Genomic DNA, 27,584 nt, shown 5'->3' with positions numbered 1-27,584 from the left:
GGTTAGTATCTTGCCCAAGGATATTTGGCATGCAGACTGGAGCAACCTGGGATTGAACCACCGACCTTCTGGTTAGTGGCTGATCCGCTCTGCCACCTGAGCTACAGCCACCCCAAACTTCAGCAACTGAAAGCTCCTGCAGTCAAGGCCTAAAAAGGAGGAAACCCAGCATCTGGTGAAGTCTATGAGTTCAAGACTTCAGGCGGTTATTAACAGTGAAGTATTAGAAATGAACATTTTATTTTCCTGAAATGTGAATATTTAGTGAAATGAAAGGATTGTGTTAAAGATGGAGGTAAAGTCTGCACTTTACCTCCATCTGAGTCGTTTCATTTAAAATGCATTGTGGTAATGTACAGAACGAAATTAGAAAAAGAAGTTGTCTCTGTCCAAATATTTATGGGCCTAACTGTAAGCCTGACAAATCAGCGTGCTGTTTGAACTTTGAAAGTTTAAAGTAAATGTAGTTGTGGAGCTGTTGATTTACTGTTGGTACTTTAAAAAGGATCACATCAGACAAAAACCTCAGTGAAACATTGTACTTTACAACACTGCCTAATTCAACAAGATGAAAGAAATCGAGGTAAAATAACATGTTATTAGAAACTGTTGAGTAAGTTTACGGTTGGATTTCTACAAAAGAATAAAAATAGCATCGAGTCAGCAGCCTGAGACACAAGAAAGACATTAGAGAGAAGGTATCACATCCATAGGTTGGGTTTCATTTGGCACAGTGTAAAGTTTTGCATTTGTGGTCCATCACTTGGGTGGAGGCTGACAGGTGAACAAGGTGAATGCAATATAAAAAGGCCAGCTTTGGAAGAGAGCACATATTGTACAAAACAAAGACTTGAGTACGGAAAACATATCACATTTTAACAAGATATTTTAAGCTGTTAGCTTTCAAGAGGAAATTATATTTCAAGCAATATGAAGTACTTTTTCCTGGCACTGCCTTTCCTGACTCTGCTGGGATTTGCCTTTTCCAAGGTAAGACTTGAAATTAAAAGTAAAAAAGATTAAATGTAACAAAAAATAAACAAGAAACAAACAGCAATCTTTGTTGATCAAACACACTTAAATAAATTAATTAATTAATATTCAGGGAATTCTATCCAGTGAGCCAAGATGATTTTTGATGGAAAAACTATTCTGATTCATATTTTTCACTGTTAATGCATCGCATTGAAATCACCACCTTAATGGGAAATTATTACATATAAAGTATACAATATCATTTGTAGTGTCAGTTTTATTAATTTATTAATTTATTCAGTGTCATAAATTCTATTGGTTTGCTCTTTAGGATGCGCTGCTAATCTCTGCATCAAAAGGACCTAATCCTACCTACAATTTATCCTCGGCTACTAATACCACCACAGCTGACAGTGAGACTAACAGCAACAGTGGCTATGCCAGCGGCACCCAGGTTTCATAAATAAAATGGAAATCTTTGTTTTTTCATATTTCTTTGAATTCAAAGAAATATGAAAAACACATACACTAAAATAAATAAATGTATAAATAAAAAGTACGTGAGGAAATCTTACCAGTGAACCAAGATTGTTTTTGATGGAAAAACTATCCTGCTTCTGTATTTTTCAGTGTTAATGCATTGCTTTAAAATCTCGGCCTGAACGTAAAGTTATTACATGTAAAGTATACAATATCATACTGTGTAAAATCCAGCACAACAGAGTGTCATAAATTTTGTTGCTTTGCTCTTTAGGACATGGAGACAACCACTGCATCAACAGGACTGAGTACTACCACTACTGACAGAAAGACTAACAGCAACAGTGGCGCTGGCAGTGACACCCAGGCTTCCACCAGCACGACGACCACAATCACAGAGGTATCGCCGAGGAAGGTGACTACAAAGCACCTTGAGGCAACTGTTGTTGTGATTTGCCACTGTATAAATGAAAATGAATTGAATGCAAAGAGAGGACAGAGTCGCATTGCCACCTCTGTGACTCTGCTGTTTGGGTCTTTTGCTTTTCAAGCCATGGTGTTTACTTGTAGCCATTGTATTTACTTGTAAATGAAATACAGTACCTGCTGTAAGAAATGATCAAAAAAGGATTACAAGTAAAATAAATAAATAAATAAATGAATAAATAAAATGGAAATCTTTGTTTTTCATATTTCTTTGAATTCAAAGTAATGTGATCAAACACACACTAAAATAAATATAAAAATAAAAAAAATGTACAAATCATTAAATTAAAAAAAAATACATGAGGAAATCTTACCAGTGAACCAAGATTGTTTTTGATGGAAAAACTATCCTGCTTCTGTATTTTTCAGTGTTAATGCATTGCTTTAAAATCTCGGCCTGAACGTAACGTTATTACATGTAAAGTATACAATATCATACTCTGTAAAATCCAGCACAACAGAGTGTCATAAATTTTGTTGGTTTGCTCTTTAGGTCAAGGAGACAACCACTGCATCAACAGGACTGAGTACTACCACTACTGACAGTAAGACTAGCAGCAACAGTGGCTCTGGCAGCGGCACCCAGGCTTCCACCAGCACGACGACCACAGCCACAGGGGTATCGTCAACCAAGGTGACTACAAAGCACCTCGAGGCAACTGTTGCTGTGATTTGCCACTGTATAAATGAAAACTAATTGACTGCAAAGAGAGGATAGAGTCGCATTGCCACCTCTGTGGCTCTGCTGTTTGGATCTATTGCTTTTTAAGCCATGGTGCAGTGGGCAATCTGGAGTCTCAGAGACAGAACTAGACTACAATGTTATTTATCACACAGCAAATCTGAGTTTATTGTATTTACTTGTAGATGAAATACATTACCAGCTGTAAGAAATGATCAAAAAAGATCAAAAGTAAAAAAAAATAAAAAAATAAAATGGAAATCTTTGTTTTTCATATTTCTTTGAATTGAAAATAATGTGATCAAACACACACTACAATAAATATTAAAAAAAAATGTATAAATCATTAAATTAATAAAAAAAAATACTTGAGGAAATCTTACCAGTGAACCAAGATTGTTTTTGATGGAAAAACGATCCTGCTTCTGTATTTTTCAGTGTTAATACATTGCTTCAAAATCTCGGCCTGAACCTAAAGTTATTACATGTAAAGCATAGAATATCATACTGTGTAAAATCCAGCACAACAGAGTGTCATAAATTTTGTTGCTTTGCTCTTTAGGACATGAGGACATCCACTGCATCAACAGGACTGAGTACTACCACTACTGACAGTAAGACTAGCAGCAACAGTGGCTCTGGCAGCGGCACCCAGGCTTCCACCAGCACGACGACCACAGCCACAGGGGTATCGTCAACCAAGGTGACTAGAATCAGAATCAGAAAGGGTTTTATTGCCAAATGTTGAGCAGGTTTACAACATTAGGAAATTGCTGCGGTACTTAGTGCAAACATACTGTCATATAACGCTTATATAGACATAAAAAAATAAAAATAAGAATTAAAAGTGCTAAGTAGATAGATATATACATGAGTGCAGGTGGTGATCAGTGCCAAACATGGCATGATGCAGTGAACACAGCGTAGGGTCATGTGTTAGTGGTGGGAACAGTCATACGGTTATTGTTCATGAGTCCAACAGCAGAGGGGAAGAAACTGTTCTTATGGCGAGAGGTTCTGGTGCGAATGGACCGGAGCCTCCTGCCTGAGGGGAGCAGGTCAAACAGACTGTGTCCAGGGTGAGAAGGGTCAGCTGAGATCCGAGCTGCACGCCCCAGTGTCCTGGAGGTGTACAGGTCCTGCAGAGATGGGGGTCTGCAGCCAATCACCTTCTCAGCAGAGCGCACAACACACTGCAGTCTCTGTTTGTCCCTGATAGTGGCTCCAGCGTACCACACGGTGATGGAAGAGGTGAGGATGGACTCGATGATTGCAGTGTAGAATTGTATCATCGTCCGTGTTGGCAGGTTGAATTTCTTCAGCTGCCTCAGGAAGTACATCCTCTGCTGGGCTTTCTTAATGACGGAGGTGATGGTGGGCTCCCACTTCAGGTCCTGGGTGATGGTGGTACCCAGGAAGCGGAATGAGTCCACAGAGGTGATGAGGGTGTCAGTCAGGATGATGGGGGGGAGTGGGGCTGTGTGCTTCCTGAAGTCCACAATAATCTCCACTGTCTTCTGGGCATTCAGCACCAGGTTGTTGTGGCTGCACCAGGACACCAGACGTTCAACCTCCCTCCTGTAGGCAGACTCATCCCCGTCCGAGATGAGTCCAATAACGGGCTGACTTCAAAGCACCTCGAGGCAACTGTTGCTGTGATTTGCCACTGTATAAATGAAAACTAATTGAATGCAAAGAGAGGATAGAGTCGCATTGCCACCTCTGTGGCTCTGCTGTTTGGATCTTTTGCTTTTTAAGCCATGGTGCAGTGGGCAATCTGGAGTCTCAAAGACAGAACTAGACTACAATGTTATTTATCACACAGCAAATCAGAGTTTATTGTATTTACTTGTAGATGAAATACATTACCAGCTGTAAGAAATGATCAAAAAAGATAAAAGTACAAAATAAATGAATAAATAAAATGGAAATCTTTGTTTTTTCATATTTCTTTGAATTCAAAGAAATATGAAAAACACAAACACTAAAATAAATAAATGTATAAATAAAAAGTACGTGAGGAAATCTTACCAGTGAACCAAGATTATTTTTGATGGAAAAACTATCCTGCTTTTACATTTTTTCAGTGTTAATGCATTGCTGTAAAATCTCGGCCTGAACATAAAGTTATTACATGTAAAGTATACAATATCATACAGCACAACAGAGTGTCATAAATTCTGTTGCTTTGCTCTTTAGGTCACGGGAACAACCACTGCATCAACAGGACTGAGTACTAAAACTACTCGCAATCAGACCAGCAACAGCGGCTCTGGCAGCGGCACCCAGAGTGGAGAGAGCCACATCGTCACCTTTGTGGTTCTGCTGTTGGGATCTTTTGCTTATCCAGCCATGGTGTAGTGAGCAGTCTGGAGCCTCAGAGCCAGAACTAGACTACAATGCTATTTATAAAACAGGAAATCTGAGTTGATTGTATTTAGTTGTAGATGATGGTAGTGAAAGAGCTAACCTATAGCATCTCAACAGATGTGTAAGTCATAAGGTGATTTATAGAGCACTTTCCACAGTGGAAAGGGTGCAATGCTTAATGATATGTAAAGGAGAATCGTCTGTATTTTTAAAAGCACCTCAAAGAATATTTTGGCACATTTCAGTTGTTTTATTTCAAAGGTGACATGCCCTTACACATCTTTACACTATTGTACCCATTACCTGTTTATTTTCTTGTGTGATGCTTGATGTATAAGTTAAGTCTAATTTTACCTGTAGACATGTTATAATATAGTGATGTCTGTTGAAGATTTCCTTCTGTATTAGTATAATTATTTGCACAATTTACAATAATTATTTGATCTTTATGCATTAATGTGTGAAATAGATTCAACATAAAACACTATCTAACATAAATAATAAAACAGAGCATTGTTTTAATGGATGCGTGATTATGTGTTTTAATAACAATAATTCAATTAATTTATGCTCTTTTTTTATACTGCGAATTTTTAAAACCATCCATCCATCAGTTCTTTTCCATGTATCCTTTTCAGAGTTGCAGGGGGGCTGGAGCCAATCCCAGCTACAATAAGGCTAGAAGCAGGGTACACCTTGGATTGGGCGTCACTTTTTCGCAGGGCTAATATAGAGAGACAGACAACCATTCACAGCTATATGCAACTTATAATCATCAGTTAACCTAACCCCACTAACAGCATGTCTTTGGACTGTGGGAGGAAGCCAGAATACTTGGAGACAACCCACACAAACACGGGGAGATCATACAAACTCAACACAAGACCCTGGTCACAAGGTGAAGTCAAACTCAGGAGGCAACAGTGCTAATCACCGCTGCAAAAAAATAAAAAAAAATTCAGTCCAAATATCCATTATGATTGTTGAGTATGCTTCACTGGGATCAGGTTTTTGTTGGCACGGTTGATCTTTTTTTTTGTTTGTTTCTTCGCCTGTCATCTTTGCTTTCATTGTTTATTTTATTTTATTTTCGCTTGCTACACACGGGACAGACATGACTGGGGGAAAGAAAAGGAAGAAAGAAAGAGAGAAAGAAAAACAGCGGCGAAGAGGAATGGTGATAAAGGGAAAAAAAACAAAAACCAACAAAAACCAACAAAACAAACAGACAAAAAATACATATATTAATCACCTGGATCACCTGTTGAGAAAGAAAAAAGAGAAAACAAGCAAAAAAAAACCCCCAAAAAACAGAGCAGTATAATAAACAACATCATTGCGATGATCTATGTGAATATAACAGTAAATACTAAATATTGAATATTATTGTGCTGCACGCTGGATCGCCAGCGCACAGTGTGCTTTGAGGTAGGAGCCAAAAAGGGTGTTGTTTGAAGTGACGTGCCCGTGAGCTCCTCCGGTAGCCAGCTGTGCCAGAGTGACCGAGCTCCAGGCCGAGTGCACCTCACCCTCGAAGGGGCACGAGCGACCCCCAGGCTCCAGGCCCCAACAAGCAGCCACCAGGAGTGAGCTGGTGCGGTGCTGGTGGCAGGGGAGTGGTGTGGGGGAGATAGGCCTCCATACCTTGGAGGGCCTGAGATGACCCTAGAGAGGTGGTGTCTGATACCCAACCTGACATATAGACACAGACAAACAGGCACACACAGATACGAACATCCATTCCCACCTTCATGCTCACATATGCAATTACTCAACACTCACCCAACGTGGACACAGACATAAATAGACACAATCACACTCCCCAAGCGTACTCTATACTCCAGGTCTAGGTACCCTTGCCCCTGGAGGGGGAACCTGCACCCAGACCCAGGTAGTGTTACCCTCTTCCCTGGGGTGGAGAGAAGAAGACCGCCCCTACTCCGCAGCAGCAGGGAGGCCCACATTCCAGACCCCAATCGGACGGCCAACTCCTCCTCCCAGCCCCCACGCCCCAACAGGCAACAGAGAACGGGGGTGTGTGAAGACTCCAAACCTCCCTCTGCCCGCTCATATGTAGTGTTGATGCATATGTGTTCTAAGGTGCATTTAAAACCCAGGAGGGCATGGAGCTACCTGCCAGAGAGTAGCAGGTAAGTGCATAGCCCATCCTGATAGCCCTCAATGTATACGTGTATTTAAAATTGAGAGGTGGGCAACAGCGCCAGGGGTGAGGTTGTACACCCTGATGGTCTTCTGGATGCTGTGTAGCGTGCCCACCCCCAAGGTCCTATATGTATGTGTAATGAGAGTGTGAGTAGTGTGAATGTCTAAGTTGTGGGATGAAATTGAGGCACAGGCAGCCAGAAGGGGACAAAGGGGGGGATGCCTCCCCTGCACCCTGGTGGCACACCTGCACCCCAGGGCCTTGCCTGTGTGGGTGATTGTGGTGGAGCGGTAAGAGGGAGGCAGCTGGAGATGGGGAGGGAAGGAAGGGAGGGGCAAGTGGCCCCTCCCTGGGGCCAGCTCCCCTGCTGACCCCAGTAGGCACCCCCATACTCTGCAACCCACCAGGGCAAGGGGGCCCAGGCCCATCCAGACCGGGCCCAGTTCAGCAGCGCCGGCCGGCCCCACAGAGCCCGGGACAGCCCACCCGACCCCACCACAGAGAAAACTGCACCCACCCCGTCATCCACTCATCTTCCAGTCTACACAAGACAATAGACACCCAGGCTGAGTTCTTCCTCCGCCTCCCCTATATCTCCCCCACCTGCAGAGTGAGTTCCTGGAGAGAGGATTCAGTTCAATTCAATTTTATTTATATAGCGCCAAATCACAACAAAAGTCACCTCAAGGCGCTTCATAGATACAGAGAAAAACCCAACAATCATTTGACCCCCTATGAGCAAGCACTTTGGCGATAGTGGGAAGGAAAAACTCCCTTTTAACAGGAAGAAACCTCCGGCAGAACCAGGCTCAGGGAGGGGCGGCCATCTGCTGCGACCGGTTGGGGTGAGAGAAGGAAGACAGGATAAAAGACATGCTGTGGAAGAGAGACAGAGGTTAATAACAGATATGATTCAATGCAGAGAGGTCTGTTAATACATAGTGAGTGAGAAAGGTGACTGGAAAGGAAAAACTCAATGCATCATGGGAATCCCCGGCAGCCTACGTCTATTGCAGCATAACTAAGGGAGGATTCAGGGTCACCTGGTCCAGCCCCAACTATAAGTTTTAAGCCTAATCTTGAAAGTAGAGATAGTGTCTGTCTCCCGAATCCAAACTGGAAGCTGGTTCCACAGAAGAGGGGCCTGAAAACTGAAGGCTCTCCCTCCCATTCTACTTTTAAATACTCTAGGAACAACAAGTAGGCCTGCAGTGCGAGAGCGAAGTGCTCTAATAGGGTGATATGGTGCTACAAGGTCATTACGATAAGATGGGGCCTGATTATTTAAGACCTTGTATGTGAGGAGCAGGATTTTGAATTAAATTCTGGATTTAACAGGAAGCCAATGAAGGGAAGCCAAAACAGGAGAAATATGCTCTCTCTTTCTAGTCCCTGTCAGTACTCTTGCTGCAGCATTTTGGATTAACTGAAGGCTTTTCAGCAAGTTTTTTGGACATCCTGATAATAATGAATTACAGTTGTCCAGCCTGGAAGTAATAAGTGCATGAACTAGTTTTTCAGCGTCACTTGGTCTTTTGTTAATTAATAGGCTGGTGTGAAAAATTGCTGCCACACTGCCCCCTCGGCCTGTGCTTCGAGATTTCTGGTAGTTAGAATGACTCGGGGGAGACCTCCTGCAAGATGTAACAGCCTCCCCCACCAGTTGAAGAGCCCCCCAGGTGGCTCAATGCCCTGGCGGCACCCCGCGCCAGGGCAGAGTTCTAAGTATTTGATTCCTTTACAACTCCAATCTGGAAAGTTTATTATATATATATATATATATATATATATATATATATATATATATATATATATATATATATATATATATATATATATATATATATTATTGTTTTGTAATATGTCAGGGTTGTTCTAGATAGGTGTACGTTTGCATGGGATTAATGAAGACTCCGTCAATTTTTGGCACGGTTGATCTAAAAAAAAAAGTCAGACAGGATGCTGTATGTATGGTGCAAAAAAAGATTTGAAGAAAAGTTGCAGAGGTTCACGTTGCTTACATTCAATACAAGCTCTAGTTGCACAACAGTGTGGTCACGATTGGACATTTACGTGGAAGCAAACGAAAATACTTATATAGAACCAAAACACAACCAACCACAACAAAGGTGCTTTTTTACTGTAAGGTAAAGCCCCCCCCAAAAATACAGAGAAAGGTTCAAGCTTCTTAAATGTTTTAGGAGTAGTATCAGCAACAGCTAAGTGATTACATATTTTGAAGGTGCATTATCCTTTAACTCTGTTTTTCTGAAAAATAAATTATATCTTGACGAGTCGACAGCTGTATTGGCAAGGATGTTGCGAATAAATCACAAAAGTGGCATTAATGCTTTTGTGCAATGACAATGCAATGTGATGTGATATCAGGTCCATGAAAGCAGGAAAAAAAACATGCAAACATAAGAAATCAAATAAAAAGCGAAAAACACTTCAGTAGATATCTGATAAGCAAAAAAGTTACTAAAGAGTAAAACGATAGAATAACACTCAAATAGATTGATATTGGGATTTTTTTTCACATTTTTTAACTATCCATTCATCCATTCTCTTCTGTTTATTCTTTTCAGGGTTGCGGGAGCACTGGAGCCTATCCCAGCTGTTTTAAGGCAAGAGGCAGGGTACACCCCGAACACGTCGCCAGTCTTTCACAGGGATAACAAACAGACACAGACAACCATTCGCACTCACATTCACACCTACGGCCAGTTTAGGGTTTCCAGTTAGGGTTTTCCCCACTAACTGCATGTCTTTGTCCCATGCAAACACAGGGAGAACATGCAAACCCCACACGGAAAGACCCCGGCCTGATGGTGGAATTAAAATCAGGACCTTGGTGCTGTGAGGCAACAGTGCCAACCACCGTGCTGCCACATTTTTAACTATACTCATCTTATGAAATAGCATAAACTGTGATGCACATACAATTGAGATATGTTTGAAGCTAAATTGAAATCTGCAACTTAGTAGTCTCTATTGCCCTCTTCTGCCCAAGTAACTTCATTACAAAGATGGTTATTTGTTAGGCTGTTAAGGCTGTAAAAAAGCCAGTGAGTGAAACAGGAGTTAATCTTGACTTTAAAATAATAATCATTTGTAGATAGAGTCTTACAAGCGTAAATGTCAATCAAATTTCTGGCACAACTTCACCTACTTCCAAGGTGCATGGAGAGGATGATAAACTCACAACGCAGGGACTCCAGCAAAACTTAAAATGAAAGGGGAACAACTTTACTGACTAACCAACGCGTTTGGCTTGGCCACAAGCCAAACGCGTTGGTTAGTCAATGAAGACTCTATCAGTGCCATCAGTAATAGCAGCTGAAAACTGAGAAGCACCTTTTCGTTGTTTTCAAACCCCTATTCAGGGTCAAAGGTTTGTTATTGTCTCAAGTGAGAAACCGCATATGCCTTACTATTCTTAAATGACTGAAAGTTATCTTTATCCTACACTAACTTTGCTTAAGGGCAAATGTTTTTGTGTTATTGTTACTCATTGGGGTTCTAGGTCATCTAACAGGAGGAAGTAAGATTCAGTGACTGACAATAAACAGAGCAACACTGGACAATGCTTAACAAGGAGCAACAATAGTACAGGGAAGGTAGTAAAATATAAGTTACAAATTAAACCATAAGTAAAACACATTGACTGAAGCAGCTCAGTCAATGTGTTTTATGATAGTTGTGTTAAAAAAAAGTTTGTGTTATTGTGAAATTTAAGCATTCAAGGTAAAGGTTAGCTGAAAGGGGTAACAAGAACTCATACTTTCCATACACTGAAAATAATTGACAAGGGTTAGAAAATTTGTGACACTTGTCTGTTTGATCATGTTGATGCTGAAGGATTTCTTTTTTCCTCCTAATGTTTTTAGCACAGCGAATAAAGTATCTGTTCTGGGCACTTTGTGATTGCTTATGCTTATAACTAATGCAAATGCTATTAAAACTGCACTAGGGAAAATACCTTGAACAAACACAAGCATGCATACATGCACTCTCAAACATTCAGTAACACTTCCTGGATGCTGGTCATCCAGGTCACACACTACGTCACATCTACCCCCTCCTGAAACGTGATATTATTGTATAAAAGCTCAGTGTCCCTGAACTCAGGAACAGGTTACAAGGAGAAGTTTCAACGAAACATAGCACAAAAGTACATTATACTCTGATTTTTGTGCAACAGAACAGTTTCTGTAACATCTCTGGTGTCCTCTGCCTCCTTGGTTCTTTCCATTATGGATTTATTGTGTCTGGGGTTTTTTACACTGGCTTTGCTGGCACAGGTAATTACCTATTTTTAAAGTTTTTAAAAAAATGTTTTATTGAGTTTTATAATGATAAAAAGTCAAAGTCAATAATTTAGGTGAAACATTGCAGAAAATGTGCGAATACAAAATGTTTCACAAACATGAATGTAATGAGCTGACATGTCTAAAAGGATTAAAGCATTTAGAGGAGTTTGTATGGAAAAGTTCTTGCCAAACATTGTTAGGAGGATATCTAAAGGTGAAGAAGTTTTTAAAATAGAATTACATTTGTTTAATCATTATAGATTAATATTGGTCATCCTTTCCTGCCACTAGTAAATACTTAAGAAATTTCTGTTTGTGGTAACTGTAGCAGACACTTTGGAGGAATGATTAACTTCATTCGGAGAAATAAACCATTAATTTCTGATCTAATGTATTAATTCCTTACTGGAAAGAAATAATAGGTCAAGGAGAGTTTAGGTCATCCAAATACCATAGAATACGATTAACAGACTAAATAATGGGTTATGATGACAGGATAGGCACAGAAATTTTGCTGTTGTGCTTTTAGTCATTACATTTGTTGAAATGATGTTCTATTTTATTCCTTCTGAGACTCCAAGAATCACTACTGCTGATCCAGGCAATACAACTACAGCTGCCACCCTGGACAACACAACTACAACTGCCACCCTGGACAACACAACTACAACTGCCACCCTGGACAACACAACTACAGCTACCACACAGGCTGCCACCAACACTACAGCTGCTACCACACAGGTTGCCGCCAACACTACAGCTGCTACCACACAGGTTGCCACCAACACTACAGCTGCTACCACACAGGTTGCCACTAACACTACAGCTGCTACCACACAGGTTGCCGCCAACACTACAGCTGCTACCACACAGGCTGCCACCAACACTACTGCTACAACTACCAAACAGGCTGCCACCACCACTACTGCTGCTACCACACAGGCTGCCACCACCACCACTGCTACAACTACCAAACAGGCTGCCACCACCACCACTACAACTACCAAACAGGCTGCTACCACCACTACTGCTACAGCTACCACAAAGGCTGCCACTGCCGATACCACTGGCACTCCAAACACCAACAGTACAGCTACTATCCCAGCCAACGCCACTACAGCTGCCACACAGGACAACATTACAACTCTAACCCAAAGCATCACAACAACAGTGACTACCACCACTGCAAATGGAGTATTGAAGGTGAAAGCTTCTGTGCTTTGTCTTGTTTTTCCACTCTTGCTCTACATGCCTTGTGTTTAATTGTCTGTGAAGCTTGCATACATTCATTGTAGATGCACTCTAATCACGGAAACAAAGGACAACATCTAAGGTAAATCCTGACCCCTTTTTGTTTTGTACACAAAATAGATGTAGACTTATCCTAATCTTATGTGCTCTGTATAGAATTTCGCAATGTATTTCTTAAATATACAGGGGAACAGAAGCGTGCAGTAGAATAGAGCTAAAGTCACGGTGCAACAAAAAACAAAACAAAGTGATTGTGATTTAAGAAAGAAAAAATATAATAGGTAACACAATTCAGAGCAAATGAAAGCAATAAAAAGCTTTATTACACAAACCATATTTTGATCATGATATATATAAATGTTAATAAATAATTAAAATGAACAAAAACCTGTTCTTCTTACATTTGATTGGACCTATAAGTACAAGTCAATAAGTAATATTTAAAATGTGTATACTTAAAGTAAGTGATTCAATGCAATATGAAGATTAGCACAAAACAGAGCTTATTTTTGTACTAGCAATGGGAAGGAAGTTACTAAATCAGTGAGTAGCAGGTGCAGCTAAAATTTGTAGGTTTTATTTAATCTTCAGATCGACATATAGCAAGCAGTGCCTTTAGATAGTCTCCTTTAAAGTGGTTCTGTTGGAAAAACAGGAAATAGCAAGAAAATACAAATATTTATGCAAATATTTGAAATAGAAATCGATGTATTTACTATATAATAAATATTTATATTTAGTACAATTTTATCTGTATGACAAACCTGCAGTGCAGTGTAGAGGGAAGTGCCTGTTAATTTAATGAAAGCAGCTCGGATACAGAGCAGATCTTCCTCACTGTGAGACACCATAATCCGCTGCACTATTTCCTTCTGTAAGAGTGAAATGAATATTGGTAACCAGTGCGTCAACAGTCTCTCCAGATGTATATTCTGTCATTTTGACCCAACTGTACAGAGGAAGTTTGTCTTTTCATGTGCACTCATCAAAATTAAACCACTACACTACAAATAAACATGGTCTCTGCCTCTTTTAATAAACTTTATAAAATTACAGTGATTATGAGTTTCTTAAGCAACAGAAAATAATAGAAATAGCCCCAAAATTATTGAAAAATATATACATATAAAAAAAAAACAGTAAAGAAATAAATAAAATCCTACAGATTAAAATGGCTGCGGTCGATTTTAAGGATCCCATGAGGTGACAGAAGTTAGTGTTTTCACTCTCTGACATTATCTTTGAATTTGTTTAATATCTGTGAACGACGGCCACATTTTGCAGAGTCACAAAAGTGCATTTGTGGACAAGGACTTCCTATATACCAAGCCAGTGCTCAGGCATAGTAAAGTACTAAAAGTACCAGTAGGGTGAAATAATTTATGCAAATATGACTGTGGGCAGACCGCGTTTGCAAATATTTGGTTATATTAAGGTCAAATATATTCAATAGTGATCACAGGATATGGCATTCATAATAGAAACTTTCCTTTCCTAATACTGACCATCATATCAACTGATTTTTCTATTATGAGCAGTGTTGGGAAGGTTACTTTTAAAATGTATTCCACTACAGATTACAGATTACATGCCCCAAATGTATTTTGTAACATATTCCGTTACTCAATAAGTGTAACATATTCAGAATACTTTGGATTACTTAATATATTATCATGCTTTTTACAGCTACATGAATGTACTATTGCTGTGTGATGCATTATTATTACTGAAGGCCACTCGCCATACCAATACCAACTAGATTTTTAAATCTTAAAATGAGTAACAGTAGGGTGAACATTAGGTATGGCTGCACTATTTGCAGCGATCTTGTATAGAAAAATATTCCACGCGTATATAAAACAGGTCTGCGGCTCGAACCGTAGTAAAGGGACCTCTGGGTAATACGTCAGGTTCAGTGTCGGGCTCGTAGCCGAAAACTAGCTTTACTTTGTTGTCTGGGTCAACTTTGCTAGCGAGAGACAGAGAGAGGCGTTGAAAGGCTGCTTCAACAGAACTTCGGAGAAAAACACGAACATAGTGTACAGTCAAGTCTTAATAGCTTACTTACAACTGGACTACATTGCCCATGAGACTACATTCTTTAGGGCTATGCCTGTAACACTCTGCCTATTGCCTTCATATTAAATACGTTTTTGAATAATAATTTTTAAAAAATATTTCTTCACGTCATTTTGTGGGCCGCAAGTAGAGGTGACATGGGCCGCGATACTGAGACACGGGCATTAGAGCCTCTTAATGCGTGTTTTGTTTGGGTTTCCACCGGCGTGGACTTACCAAAAATAGTGAGAGAATAGCCTAATATATGAAATAGGAAAAGACCTCCGTGTAATCCCTTTATTTCAACAAAGTAAACAGTATTCTCAATACCACCCTTTTAAACGATAACTGTAATGGAATACAGTTAGTCATATTTTCTATTTTAAATATGTAACGGCGGTACATGTATTTCGTTACTCCCCACACACTGATTATGAGCACATCTATAAAGAAAAATCGTCACACCTCGCAACAGGTGAGGACCTCGTCAGTAGCTATTTGGACCCAGACAATTAGGAACTACATACCTTCCCCTTTTCTCTTATTTCCACTGCTAATAGGAACTCTGAAGAGATTTAACAACCAGACACAAGTTGGTAAGTTGGTAATAACCTCTCGTAGTTCTTCAGTTTCTTTTATTTATTTTTTATATATATGTAATTAAAAACAGACCGTTTCAATATATTAAATATAAGGAAAGAATACAAATTACAAAATAATGGATGATTTGTAAGTATAGTGTAAGTGCAATATGTTAGGAGCACCATAGCTGGACTCAATCATTTGATAAACCTATCAGACAGTATGTCATTTGTTCTGTGTGATATAACCCCCATATGTCCTCCAGCCAACTGTTACATATTACGTAGTTCTTCCATCAGTGCCTGCTGGTATTTGAATTTTGGCCGAATCCCTCTTTGAGTAGTTTTGAAATCTTCTCCCAAAATATCTGTAGTTTAGGACAAGTGCTGTATTTTGTCCTTTGAACTTCTATCATAGATAAATTACCACAAAATCGTCTCACCTTCATGGTCTTAAGTCTCGTGGCAAGGTAGGCATCACGGTTTTGAATGCACTGTACTGTGATAAGACAAATATTAGGATAATATTGGGTCTCCACCTAATAATGGTATGAAGTGCACAATAAATGTTCAAACAGTATGTCAAACTGTGTTTACCCAAAACTTTCAGACCCAAGCGAAAGTCTCCTGAAAACCTTTTCTCTATGATCTGATCCACCGTCTGCCCGAGCTCCAGCTCCAGTCCCATCAACACTGTCAATCATGCACAAGGTCGGGGTGGATGAAAATATTGGGATTGAAAAACTAAATCAAAACACTTTTTAACACAGAAAGATTAATGAATTTTAAAAAAGGGACAGCCACCGTTGTCAAGATGTTCTACATCTCTAGAAGTCAATATGTCAATCCATTGTCCTGCCTCAGCTTTCTTCCCTTTTAGGGATGCAGAGAGAGTCTAAATGATCAGACATAATAACAATGAAACACATTAAGGGTTAAAGGAGTAAAAATATACAGTTTTGTTTCAACTATTTCAGAATCAAGTAGTCAGTAGATGTATATGGTTTAATGTATTAAAACAACACTTTTTACTCCAGTGCCTTTTAGTTATGTTTGTACATAAAAGTAAATAATACCTCAATGTCTGTCTGAACCACACCAGCGACACATCCTTTCTGTTATGAGAGGAGGTGAAAGAAAAAAACAAGAGGAACTATAATTTCAAAAGCTGGACTTAATTTCAAATATGTGCTATACTGTTTGTGTTCCCAGTGAAAGTTATATACAGGCTAAAGTTATATAAATTATAATTCAATCAAAGGTGATGATCAATGACAAATATTTACATGTAGCAAAGCTTTAAGAAGCTTCTCAAAGTCATTACTGGTTTCCGATTCGATTTCCTTTTCCAGATCCTTCTTATACACTAAGACAGGAAGAGCACAAAGAAAAAGAAGGATTAGGATTTAAACATCTAATGTTAAATAAACAATCTTTTTGGTCATTTAAAAAAAAGTATCATAAAAGATCTTTGACTTACTTTCTTTGTATGCAGCACTGATGTTTTGCAGCTGCTTTCCAGATCTTGTGCTCAGGATTTCCGCAAGCGTTTCTTCATCTGTGCCCAAACCCTGCACACACATACCATGCACATTTCTTGATATACAACAGTTTTAACATCTATTCCAAAATCCTAAAGATGAAAGCAACCACTCACCACCATGGCCTCCTGGAGACGGTAAGCTTCATATTTCACGGGGGTCATCAACAGTTCCACCAAAAGAAGCACCAGGTCTCCAGATAAAGCTTTCTTCAGAGCAGTTATTATATTCTAATTCACCACATGCATAAATAAAATAACACTGAATTAAGTCTTATTTTGACTTGACTCAGAGTTTCACTCCCAGTTTTCTTTTTGTAATTCTTGTTAAGTTGTTTTAGTAAAGAAACAGTAAATAATCTAGAAAAAACCTCTGACTAATGGAAAAACCCCACAGTACACTAGGGATTGGAAGTGGATTCACACAAAACCTGCCTGACTATCACACTATGGTGTACTCTTTCCCTGTAAGACACACTACAGTTGGGCATGTGACAGTAGTTCTGAAGTTGCTAAACAAAGGTGTGTTCACACCTTTAATGTCACCGTTTTTTCATTATTTGATCAGCAAACACTTCAAAGTTACAGATGAGCAAGGCTAAACTTTTGTAACTACTAAACCTCAAAGTGAAACTTCAGTTTCATTGCTTAATATATTTTATTGTAGGAGACAACTTTACACTTCATGGTTTCCACAAAACCATTAAAGTTTTAATTTCGAAACTCTTTGAAAAGGTTGTTACTGTTTCTATTTTCTCACCTTATGTGTTAGCTCCTGAAAGACCTGAGCAATTACTTGCCTCTGGGGGTTGTTCCTATTGGTTAGTATTCTCAGTAGCGTCACTGTGTCTGAGCAAGATACACGATATTCAATAAATTACCAGGAAAAGGGTGGAAAGAAATCGTGGGAATTTATTTTCAACATATGCCAAAGAATGCCTTTGTTTTCCAGTGCTGTCACGATCTCCGTCACATCTCTGTCAGGGTGGAAATTGGAGTAGGGTCGTACTGTTCCAAGGGTACCCCAGTACATCTCCTATTTAATAAAAAGGGACAATAATTGTGGCATCCACTCTCTATAAAATATATAAAACAACTGAGTGGCAAGAATCAAGTGAAATGTGTAACAAGGAAACTAACCTCATACTGAGCATACCACGAAGGTATGGAGATGTAGAACAATACAGATCAGACATGCTTGAATTTAAAGAATGCTAAGTATGTCATACTACTGACTTCTAGGAGGAGATGCTCGCATGTGTGTGTGTGGAGGGGGATGGTTCAACACAAACTATTAATACAAGTAATTTTCAATAATGAAACAAATTGGTTGAATTGTATTACTCAGCTTTCTTGATATTTAAAATCTAAACGTGACATTGCGCAGCAACCTTCAGAGCACTTGTTTATAGATAGCAATAAAAGGTATGTAGATAGCCAGACTGAACATGACTGCAGATAAGGCTATTTGCAAATGTGGAGTCTTAGTGAGCAGAGTAATAAATCTTAGTGAAGAGTGAAGACGGGGCAGAGGTGTACTTCTTGGAATGTTTACTTACATAAGAGTCAGAGTACTCAGAATCCATGGCTTGCTTGTATCTAATGTGAGCAAAAACAGAAATGGCAACGACATTAACAGCCCACGTCACGGAACAAACAGATAATGTAACTTCATTTTAATAGGTTTAGAGATTCTCCAATGAAAGTTAAAGTCTACAGCATAGCTTTTGAGAATCTAGGAATTCGTGACAGTAACATATGAAGGAGGAGACCAAGTCCGAGCTGATTAGCGTTAGCCAATTATTTCTTAAACAAATTTAAAAGGAATTGTTATTTTTCTTACCTGTAACAGAATACTTGGCCAGCTGTGACAAGGAGGGGAGGTAGTGTATCTTTTTTTTTTTTTTGTACAACCTCCCCGCCAACAAGCCCTGTATTTCAGTCCCACTCACAGTACGCCACCGCTGCTTCCCGTACACCCACTTGCGTGTCAGTCACAGATACTGACCAATCAGTGCTCAGCATGTTCACAGCTCTGTTCACAGTTTCCCTGCTCAAATACTATGGCAACCCAGTTATACTTGAGCGTCAAGCAGGAATCTTGATAGTCAGGTTTGTTTACAGGCAACATTTACTTGACCATTATTTGTACTTCACGGCTGACTTTCCCCAAAATAAATAATTGACACGCTGTTGCTTTGGGCCAAACACAGTTCATGACATTCAAAGAAGAATGTCATGAACTGAAATTGTACGTTATAGCTTTGGCATGTTAAAGCTTTATACCAAGATAAGCAAAAAGATTTAATAAGCAAACTAATGAGTAAGTAAGTAAGTAACATTTATTTATATAGCGTTTTTCATAGATAAAAATCAAAGTGCTTTACAACACAGGAAATGGAAATATAAAAACAATATAACAGTAAATAAAACAATGTAAAACTATAAAAACAGCATAAGAAATTAATCAAATGCTTTTCTAAATAAAAATGAGGCAACATACTGGCCATTTTTGAAAGTAAATGGAGGACACACGCTGGTTTCAGGGTGTGCCTGTGTATGACCAGATGGTCTTTTAGCTTCAAAGCCTAGAAACGTGACTGTGCAGCTAGACGGGGAAAAAAAAAGGCTTTTCAACAGCCACATCTGATGATACCAGCGATAGGACATAGATGTGATAGAGAGAGGGGGTGTTGTGCATTTTTTCAGAAAACGTATTACAGAAGAACAAATGTCACAAGGTTTTGATCTGTCCCATCTTCTGTGCTGGTTGGCTTCTACCAGTTTCTCATCTTCAGAAGGCAAATATGTGGTTATTACAAACAAAGCTGATCTAGAGCAGACCGTGTACCCTTTGCTAAACTGTGCTAAACAAAGCACTATTTAAAGGGACAATTTGTATGCATCTCATTACTATGGAAATATTAGAAACAATTCAAATTTTATTTTTATAGAAGCATTTAAATAATAGTGCAGGTGACCTAGATACCTCCAGTGGCTTAAGTGAAACCACTGAAAACATGTGATATGTGAATTAGGTCTAAATTTGTGAGTGAAGTCTGAAATTTTAAATGTCTTTTAAAGGTTGAAAACTGTTTATTCAAGCATGTGCACTACTATTGAAAGCAGCTGAAATGCTAGCTGAATTGGGGTGAAAATAGTAGAGGTCACCAAAGCTTATCTGACACTGCTAAACCTCGCAGAAAGCCTCCCCAAAAGAGTTGAAGCTGTTGTAGCTGAAAAGGTCCACCAACATCGTATTAACCCTTTGGATTGAGAACTGGACTTCACTCGAGTGTTCTCAAAGAGCTAATGTATGAGCACTGATGACGTTGGTCTAAAATGCACAGCAGATAATGTCCTGAGCAGTTTAAAAAACTATGATGAAAAAAAAAAAGAAAAAAGAAAAAGACGAATGGATTAAAAAAATAAAAAAATAAAAATACACCCCTATTTTGTAATCTTTTCTACAATCACTTTATTCAATATTTAATATTTTAAAACCTTTCCCTCCTACATAACACATGATATTACATCTTTAGTATCAAATATTAACATACAGCTGAAGCAGGGAACACAGAAACATACACATTAAGATTTACATCAAAATATGTCAAGAAACGGTAACTCGACAGAAACTGCACAGTTCATTGCACTGGACCATGCATGTATACGTAAGTGCAACATTTCCCACAACACAGGATTTTTTTTTTTTTTAATATATTACATATATAAAAACAAAAAACTTAAAAGCGTAATACGCATTTCTTGAATACTAAACATCCTTTTGGCTTCACCCATCCAGCTTCACTATAAACCACAGAAGGCCATTTTGCTTTCATTCCAGGAAATCAAATGCCTAAAGCAATTTGAATTTCAAACTTAGATTTATAGTAAACAAATATAGGACAAGATGATGTTCCTCTTCTACAGACAAAAAAAGCCCACATAAACTCAGATTCCGATAAACATGGAAATCCCAGGCTGGATAATCAAATTGTTGACAAATGATCAGCTGGAAGGTCAAATGAAAGTCGCAGAACAGTGTGAACCATATACGGAATTTTCACTGTACATCCTTAAGCAAATAACATGTATTTGCTATTGGTTTTCGACTCACGCTCCAAATAAAACTAAACAACTCAAGGCACTTATTTCAACCCTTCTTTGGTAAAATACATTTTTAAAAGAAAAAAAAACATTTCATGCTATGAATGCAAACTAACAAAAAACCTTGAAAACAACTTGGGCAGCTTTTGCAGGGCATCTATTGCTTCTATGCATTCTTGCTGTTGGATACTGATTTCAAACTAGCTCATAGGTTTTAGAAGGAATTGCATGTCCTGAGATACAATAAGTCATGAAACAGATACAAGAGTGGATACTGAAATATCAAGACAATATCACAAAGTGGCAAAGGTAAGCTCGGTTCCTGTGCTGCTGATGGCTACAGCAACTCTATCTCCCACTGCTGGCTGGGCCTCTCATCATTCTCGGGCATAATGACCACGTGGTCCTTGTCGTAAGTTTTGCCACCTGATTAAAAAAGTAGTTTCACAATTTAAATCTGACTAATTATTCATGCTGTAGTGGAATGTAACTAAATAAACTCATTTTCATTGTGGAATTGTTACTTTTACATTAATACATAAAAAAATATCCCTGCCAGTGAACACTTTATTACATTAAAAAGGGAATATGCAGGAAAATAAACTTGGACACTTCTGAAAATTAAGTTAATATCATTTGAGATTAGATAAGATTTTGTGATGACCAATTATAACTTAATAATTTTAGAAAATGAATGCCAGTAAAAACTACAATAGCCACTAACAACTTTACGTGCAACAAATGTTTAAATGTTAAATTACCACATTTTCTTCTCATACCTTTAACATCCATGACCATGCCAGGGAAAGTATTGCTAACGATGAGGCCTTTCATTTGGGCAGTCCAGGTTTGAATGGGCTGTCGGGTTTCTGTCCACAGAACCACCTTTGCTGCTGGCTCTATGTTGCCAACCACCTGAAGGCTCATGTTTGGGGACAACTACAGAATACACAAAGTATTATGTTGGAAAGAATTGTCAAGATTTGGAGTGTATGACTGTGTTGAGGTTTTCGGGATGTCACCAGCATTGTTACCTTGTTTTTAATCAGTCCATCCTGGTAGAACCAGATGTCACTCAGTGGCTCCACCTCAGGCGTCACCACCACTCGTCCCGATTTCAACTCCTCCACGCCACCCTGGACGGACAGGAAGTGACCTCGCTCTGTGTTCTTGATACGGAAAAAGTGGCGCTTCTGTAGAAGGAAAAAAATAGCACAATGTATTACTGTTATAGAATCTGTGGGCAGGCCAGACAACTCAAAGTCATTTGTAAATAAATACTAGCTGAAGTGAAGAGAACTGGCTGCACTTGTAATGATGGACATTAGTTTCCATTTTTTTTTCTTTTTAAATATAGCGACCAACAGAATCACCACTGTCTCTGTTTTGGAACTATTGGATACTTTTAACATCTGGGATTTATAAAAATGTCAGCCTGGTTTACTAATAACACTAATAGTGACCTAGAACACCAAAATCAACACCTTTAGGATCAAATTATTCTTCTTTAAGGCTCCTAATAAAGGTTTTGTTTGTTTTTTAAGGCTCCTAATGAGGGTTTTTCTATGCAACCTTCACTTATTGTGTAAAATGAAGGCTCTGAACTGGTGCTGACGACAGGAGCTTTAGTTTATAAACATGATTTAATGACATTAAAAGCAGGAAGAAAATAATCGTATAATTTTCTTTTAATAATTAATAAAGATTCAAACTTTCAGAGGTTCTCTTATTACGCATGTGTACCTCATGTTTAAAAGTCATTGTAAAGAATACTTGTTAACAAACCTGTCTGACTGGGTACATTGAGCCAATAGTGTGAAGGGAGCTGAACTTTGGCCAGTTGGTGATTTCAATTGGCTCCAGTAGGAACTGGCGCCCCCTGTAGTTGCTGTGTTCACATATCACCCAGCTACAAAGCAGGAAGGTGGACACGAAGCATTACTTATGACAACAGTATCCAGGTTCTCAGCAAGATATTTTTGGTTCACTATTAGCTGATGAAGCCATTTAATTGCATGCAAGTTACCAGCCGCTGTTGACTCTGAGTGACAGGATGTGGTTGTTGAAGCCTTCTTCAACCATACTCAGGATCTCTGTGTCTGTGGTGATCTCTCTGCCCTCCAGACACTCAAGCCCGAACAAAGAGATGGAAGGAACTGAGAACAACTGGAGAAAGAAAGAGCATTCAGTAAGGCCATCGTCATTGCGTGCAATAGGTCGGCAGCCTTAACATGAAATTTCCCACTCGTGGGACTAATAAAGGTAATTTATAATCGAGAGCAAAATGTTCCCTACACTATGTGAGTGCATTTCTTACCAAGGGCACAATCTTAACAGAACGAATGGAACAGTCAGGGGGGCAGCCCATGCTGGTTAGATTGGGGTAGTCTCCTTCAGATAAGACATACAAGTTCCCAGAGAACTGTTCATTCTCATAGAGGACCCAGCTGAAATACACAGCAACAAATTATGTGTCTTTATTGCTTTGCTTATTGACTTAAAAAAATAAAAAATACACACACACACACACACACCCCAAATCATGTCAACTCTAACTTTCACTCACTTTACTTCCTGCTTACTCACCTTCTTCCCGTCACTCTGCATGACTTGGTAACTAATTTTTCTGGCATTTCCTCCTGTTTGCAGTTAAAGATGTAACACTCTCCCTGGAAGTCTGGCTCAGAGTACAATTTTATCTGTCAAGGAGAAATAAGAAAAGCAAGGTGAGATGCCAGCTGAGAACATTTATATCTGTACTGTGACAGAAGCAAAATTAACAGGGAAAATGTCAAGGTGCTTAAGTTTGACCAAGTTATTAGCTTTAAGATATGCTCCATCCTTGAAAAAGGTTTTAAGCAAATAAAAAGAAACTCTGGATTCAAGTAATACAGTTCAATGTAACCTTCGCACATTGTTTTGGGACTGCTATCAGGCAGGGGACAGAGAAAGGTGAAGAAAAACAAACTCTACTGCAGTTTATAAGTTATACACTAAGCCTGTCGAAAATAACTAAAAAAAAACCAAAAACAAAACCCTGCACAACCCAAGCTTAGAGCAATTCTGACCGTCTCTTCTTTACAACACTGCTTCAATTCAATTCCCTATGAAAGCTTTCTTTCCACATGACTGTACTTACCTCATCCCTGGAGCTTGAACTGTCATTTGGAGCCTAATAACAAGACAAAACAAAAAAAACAAAACAAACGAAGAATTACATGTCTGCACAGTTCTTAATTTAGTAGTTTGAAGATACGACTCCCAGTAATTCTCACCAGTAAGATGGGCTGAACTGAGCAGACACGAGTGTCTTGAGACCCCCAGTCAGCACAGTTATTGTAGAAGCCTTTCTCTAGAATGTACTGGTGACCAGAAAAGTCCACATGCGAGTAAACGATCCATCTGTAAGGAAGACAAACAAATACCTGATTATTGTAAAACCTGTCAATTTGTCGGTGCAATGTAAGAAGAGGGGAAATATATATATATATTAAAAAAAATAAATAAATACTGGTGTCTTCTACACACTTACGCCCCACTGATTATTTCGATTGAACGCGTGGAGGTTTTGTAGCCAAACAGCTCAACGTCAGGGATGGCCTCTGTCACCTCAAAGGTCTTCTCCTCTTGCACTCCATCTTCGTCTTCCTCTAGCTGCTCAAACATCACCATTACAGGGTCTGTCAAGTCCTGCAAGAGACAAAAAAACCTGATTAATAGTCTGCATTCTAATATTTATCACGTTACTGATAATATAAATCATAAACGAGTCCCTTCATTTCTCTGGAGCCTGTTGTTATGAGGTGGTTGTAAACTTGTAGCCAAGACCACCTAAACCAAGACCAAGACAGACCGAGTCAAGACCAATGCAAAGTCGAGACGAGACCGAGACAAACAAAGTCTTTAAACTGCATCCAGATGCTGCTTCATTTACAGGTGTCAGGCATATTTATGTGTTTTTGCGATGCACTCGCACAGCCCTCCTCACCGCTGTCTACTGTCTCACTAACTTACTGAGAGGACAGACGCACGCTCCACTTGACTGTCGCGTCTCTCACCCTCTGTTTTTCACATAATGATATTATCCTATACCCTCGCATGTGATTGGCCACAATATCGAGGGATTGGAGCACAGCTGAGCCACTGTGTGAGAGCTGAGCAGCGAAAGGAAATTAAGTGAGGAGCCAGCTTTTCTGATTCACTACAAAGCACTCTGTAAGCACGGCTCTTAGAGCTGATGCTTTTGAGCATGACACATTATCAAACGTTACGTTGTGTGTCATGGATACTGTTGACACCCGACAACTGTGTCGATCTGAGACAACACGAACGAGACAGCGAGACCAAGACAAGACCGAGACCACGTAAAAGTGGTCTCGAGACCGGAAACACGTATTAACAATTTCAAGTTAAACGGCCCTCTTGCAATTTAATGTGCAGCTTTCACTTACTGGGAGCCACAGCTGTTTCGTTTACAGACATGAGAAGAATGAACAAATATTAGTTCTTATGAAGTCATTGTAACTTACTGCTCGAATGACCCTAACAGAGCGCAGTTCTGCATCACAGCCTCCCCACACCCTCCAGTCATGATACTCTCCTTCCTCCAGCAGGTACTGGTGGCCTCGGAAACCCTCCTTCTCATAGCCCACCCAGCTACAGAAACAGAGAAAGGCACATGGCTTAAAAAACAAAACAAAAATAAAGTAATGATGTGATCTGCAGCTGTTAAAACTTGCAAAATGCCTTTTCAAGGATCACCGAATACAAACAGGCAAGAATACCACTTACATTCCTCCTAGTACTTTAAGAGAGCCCACGTTATACATAAAGGTTGTTTGCTGCCTCTCTATTCTGGTCATAAAGTCTCTCATGTTGGTGGTTATGGTCCTCGATTTCCCAGTAAAGTAGGGCTTTTCATAAATCACCATCTGGAGACAGAAAGTCAGCTTTTAAGTTTCAGTAATAGTTTCAGTAGCAGTTTGAACAGGAAAATTCATCTTTCTTCACCTTTGGATCATTCAGATGTTCCACCTTTGGTTCACCCTGTGATTTAAAAAGAAAAAGAAATCCAAATTAAGTGCAAGTGATAAAGAAGGCAGATTGTAAGTGCTTCTAGAAGTGACACTTACTATTTTGAGTGGATGTAATGACGCCACGTAGGGCTGTTCCACCCCCCAGGCTGCTGGGTTGGAGTACCCCCCAACCTCCAGGACTCGTGGTACACCCTGGAAGAAAGGCTGTGCGAACACAAGCCACCTGAAGAGCAGAAAAATAGATGTCAGTAAAAAACATTAAAGCAATCTGATTTGTCAAATTGGATGAAATGCAACACTAGTGACAAATAATCAATATCATATTAATTTTGGCTTTACAAAGCATTTTGAATAAATCAACATCACTCACAGCCCTGCGTTAATAATGATGGAATTGGCCTTAATGGGGAAACCAAAAATCCTGGCATCATCGGAAGTATCTCGGAAGATGACTTTCTTTCCCTCCGCTTCCTCTTCAGGGAAAAGGCTGATTTCTGGAACGCTGTAGTCCTGAGGGAGGATAGAGGGAGGCTGTAACGCTGCTGTCACTTGGGAAACACGGGACTTACAGATAAACATCATAATGAGTAGATTTTTACACCTCCAGCATGGACAAGAAAGTTGTCCACCCTCTGTTAAAGGAGCTTTAGAAGAAGATAAAGAATGTTATACCCTTTACTAACAGAGCAACACTGTTATTGTTCTGAATACAGAATGAGCTGATGTCAGACAGACACCTCTACCAACCAATCACTGTCAAGTACTGGGAGACAACCCACGCATGTGACATTATATAGGTATGGCATGTTAAAACAAAATAAATATATGCAATAGATAAGTGTCTCAGGCTTTTTGATGTGAATAGTCCATATATCCCAGATTAATAAAATAGTAAATGGCCTGTATTTGTATAGCACTTTACTTGTTTGGATCCTTTAAAACAAAGTACATTTGTAAGAGTATCTGACTTGTCATACTTGTAGGCCCAGTCAAGTGTTGACACTTATTTTTGACACTAGATGGTGCCATTGAGCTAAGGAGCAAACAGCCACTCCAAGATTGAAAACAAAACATTTGAGAAGAAATCAGCCGTTCATGCTGATATAATGATGCTGCAACAAAATGTTCCACTGCACTCAGTTAGCTTTCAAATCCTAATTCAGGCTTTGTGGCAACAACCAGCGACAACAGAGGGAAAGAAAATTCCTCTTACCCTCACTGTTCTTCGTATGGATCCAATGAGGAACCTCCTGGCTGGCTTGGTCTCCTTTTGCTCATCATTTGTGTTTCCGTTCTGCTCTTCTCCCTCATTCTGTTCATTCTCTTGCTGCTCTTCTGGAGGGCTGAATGGGTAAGTAATCTCGATGTCACCCTCATCCAGAGCAATCTTCTCCCCTTTGAAGTTGGGTTTCTCATAAAGCACCCACCTAAAGGATTAAAAGAAGAAGAAGAAGAAGAAGAAAAAAAAGAAAGGGTAGTGTAAGGTTACAGCCTGATGTGTATGACCGCTGTTTCTCCTGATAATACGTTTATGCACT

At 39.3% G+C, this 27,584-nt stretch overlaps 4 protein-coding genes across 6 annotated transcripts in view; 2 read left to right on the top strand and 2 right to left on the bottom strand.

The window, feature by feature from the left end:
- Positions 1-615: 615 nt before the first annotated feature.
- Positions 616-5,524, top strand: LOC146492983 (uncharacterized). Of its 2 annotated transcripts, none has more exons than XM_085147601.1 (5): positions 616-990; positions 1,730-1,855; positions 2,435-2,575; positions 3,186-3,326; positions 4,823-5,524. In XM_085147601.1, exons 1-5 carry the CDS (start codon positions 931-933, stop codon positions 4,982-4,984), a joined length of 630 nt encoding a protein of 209 aa, XP_085003727.1. In that variant the 5' UTR covers positions 616-930; the 3' UTR covers positions 4,985-5,524. The 2 variants fall into 2 exon arrangements, with proteins under 2 accessions (XP_085003727.1, XP_085003726.1); XM_085147600.1 differs by having other exon boundaries at positions 657-990; positions 1,730-1,870; positions 4,823-5,523.
- Positions 5,525-11,289: 5,765 nt separating this feature from the next.
- On the top strand, positions 11,290-13,878 carry LOC146492982 (uncharacterized). The gene is made up of 2 exons (XM_085148491.1): positions 11,290-11,461; positions 12,044-13,878. The coding sequence occupies exons 1-2, from the start codon at positions 11,414-11,416 to the stop codon at positions 12,731-12,733; spliced, it is 738 nt and encodes a 245-aa protein (XP_085004617.1). The 5' UTR covers positions 11,290-11,413; the 3' UTR covers positions 12,734-13,878.
- Positions 13,228-19,195, bottom strand: anxa14 (annexin A14). 2 transcript variants are annotated; one of them, XM_085148490.1, is made up of 13 exons: positions 18,744-19,187; positions 18,460-18,499; positions 17,840-17,936; positions 17,661-17,749; positions 17,018-17,131; positions 16,841-16,931; positions 16,647-16,726; positions 16,437-16,475; positions 16,165-16,255; positions 15,958-16,053; positions 15,804-15,859; positions 13,486-13,593; positions 13,228-13,361 (listed from the first exon to the last, which is right to left on the bottom strand). In XM_085148490.1, the coding sequence occupies exons 2-13, from the start codon at positions 18,484-18,486 to the stop codon at positions 13,302-13,304; spliced, it is 948 nt and encodes a 315-aa protein (XP_085004616.1). In that variant the 5' UTR covers positions 18,487-18,499; positions 18,744-19,187; the 3' UTR covers positions 13,228-13,301. The 2 variants fall into 2 exon arrangements, with proteins under 2 accessions (XP_085004616.1, XP_085004615.1); XM_085148489.1 differs by having other exon boundaries at positions 13,351-13,593; positions 18,744-19,195.
- Positions 19,196-20,362: 1,167 nt separating this feature from the next.
- Positions 20,363-27,584, bottom strand: part of crybg2 (crystallin beta-gamma domain containing 2) — a 34,364-nt gene continuing 27,142 nt past the window's right edge. Inside the window, exons 9-24 of the mRNA XM_085148488.1 lie at positions 27,260-27,473; positions 26,417-26,556; positions 26,143-26,269; positions 26,021-26,056; positions 25,802-25,941; positions 25,540-25,666; positions 24,543-24,700; positions 24,286-24,412; positions 24,150-24,182; positions 23,597-23,709; positions 23,328-23,457; positions 23,037-23,176; positions 22,796-22,919; positions 22,045-22,203; positions 21,790-21,949; positions 20,363-21,436 (exon numbers count right to left, since the gene is read on the bottom strand). Coding sequence (XP_085004614.1) covers positions 21,348-21,436; positions 21,790-21,949; positions 22,045-22,203; positions 22,796-22,919; positions 23,037-23,176; positions 23,328-23,457; positions 23,597-23,709; positions 24,150-24,182; positions 24,286-24,412; positions 24,543-24,700; positions 25,540-25,666; positions 25,802-25,941; positions 26,021-26,056; positions 26,143-26,269; positions 26,417-26,556; positions 27,260-27,473 — 2,017 coding nt within the window. The 3' untranslated portion in view covers positions 20,363-21,347. The remainder of the gene's footprint in view (positions 21,437-21,789; positions 21,950-22,044; positions 22,204-22,795; positions 22,920-23,036; positions 23,177-23,327; positions 23,458-23,596; positions 23,710-24,149; positions 24,183-24,285; positions 24,413-24,542; positions 24,701-25,539; positions 25,667-25,801; positions 25,942-26,020; positions 26,057-26,142; positions 26,270-26,416; positions 26,557-27,259; positions 27,474-27,584) is intronic.

This window comes from Neolamprologus multifasciatus, chromosome 22, assembly GCF_963576455.1.
Source record: "Neolamprologus multifasciatus chromosome 22, fNeoMul1.2, whole genome shotgun sequence".
NCBI classification, from domain to species: domain Eukaryota; kingdom Metazoa; phylum Chordata; class Actinopteri; order Cichliformes; family Cichlidae; genus Neolamprologus; species Neolamprologus multifasciatus.
This window is presented reverse-complemented; position numbering and strand designations above follow the sequence as displayed.

Coding starts and splice junctions, on each gene's coding strand:
- LOC146492983 (XM_085147600.1), top strand. CDS start 931: ATGAAGTACTTTTTCCTGGCACTGCCTTTCCTGACTCTGCTGGGATTT. Junction 991..1,729: donor TGGGATTTGCCTTTTCCAAG/GTAAGACTTGAA, acceptor TTTGCTCTTTAG/GACATGGAGACAACCACTGC. Junction 3,327..4,822: donor CAGGGGTATCGTCAACCAAG/GTGACTAGAATC, acceptor TTTGCTCTTTAG/GTCACGGGAACAACCACTGC.
- LOC146492982 (XM_085148491.1), top strand. CDS start 11,414: ATGGATTTATTGTGTCTGGGGTTTTTTACACTGGCTTTGCTGGCACAG. Junction 11,462..12,043: donor CACTGGCTTTGCTGGCACAG/GTAATTACCTAT, acceptor ATTCCTTCTGAG/ACTCCAAGAATCACTACTGC.
- anxa14 (XM_085148489.1), bottom strand. CDS start 18,486: ATGGATTCTGAGTACTCTGACTCTTAT. Junction 17,937..18,459: donor CTGAGTACTCTGACTCTTAT/GTAAGTAAACAT, acceptor TTTATTAAATAG/GAGATGTACTGGGGTACCCT. Junction 16,727..16,840: donor CAGTGCTGCATACAAAGAAA/GTAAGTCAAAGA, acceptor TTCCTGTCTTAG/TGTATAAGAAGGATCTGGAA.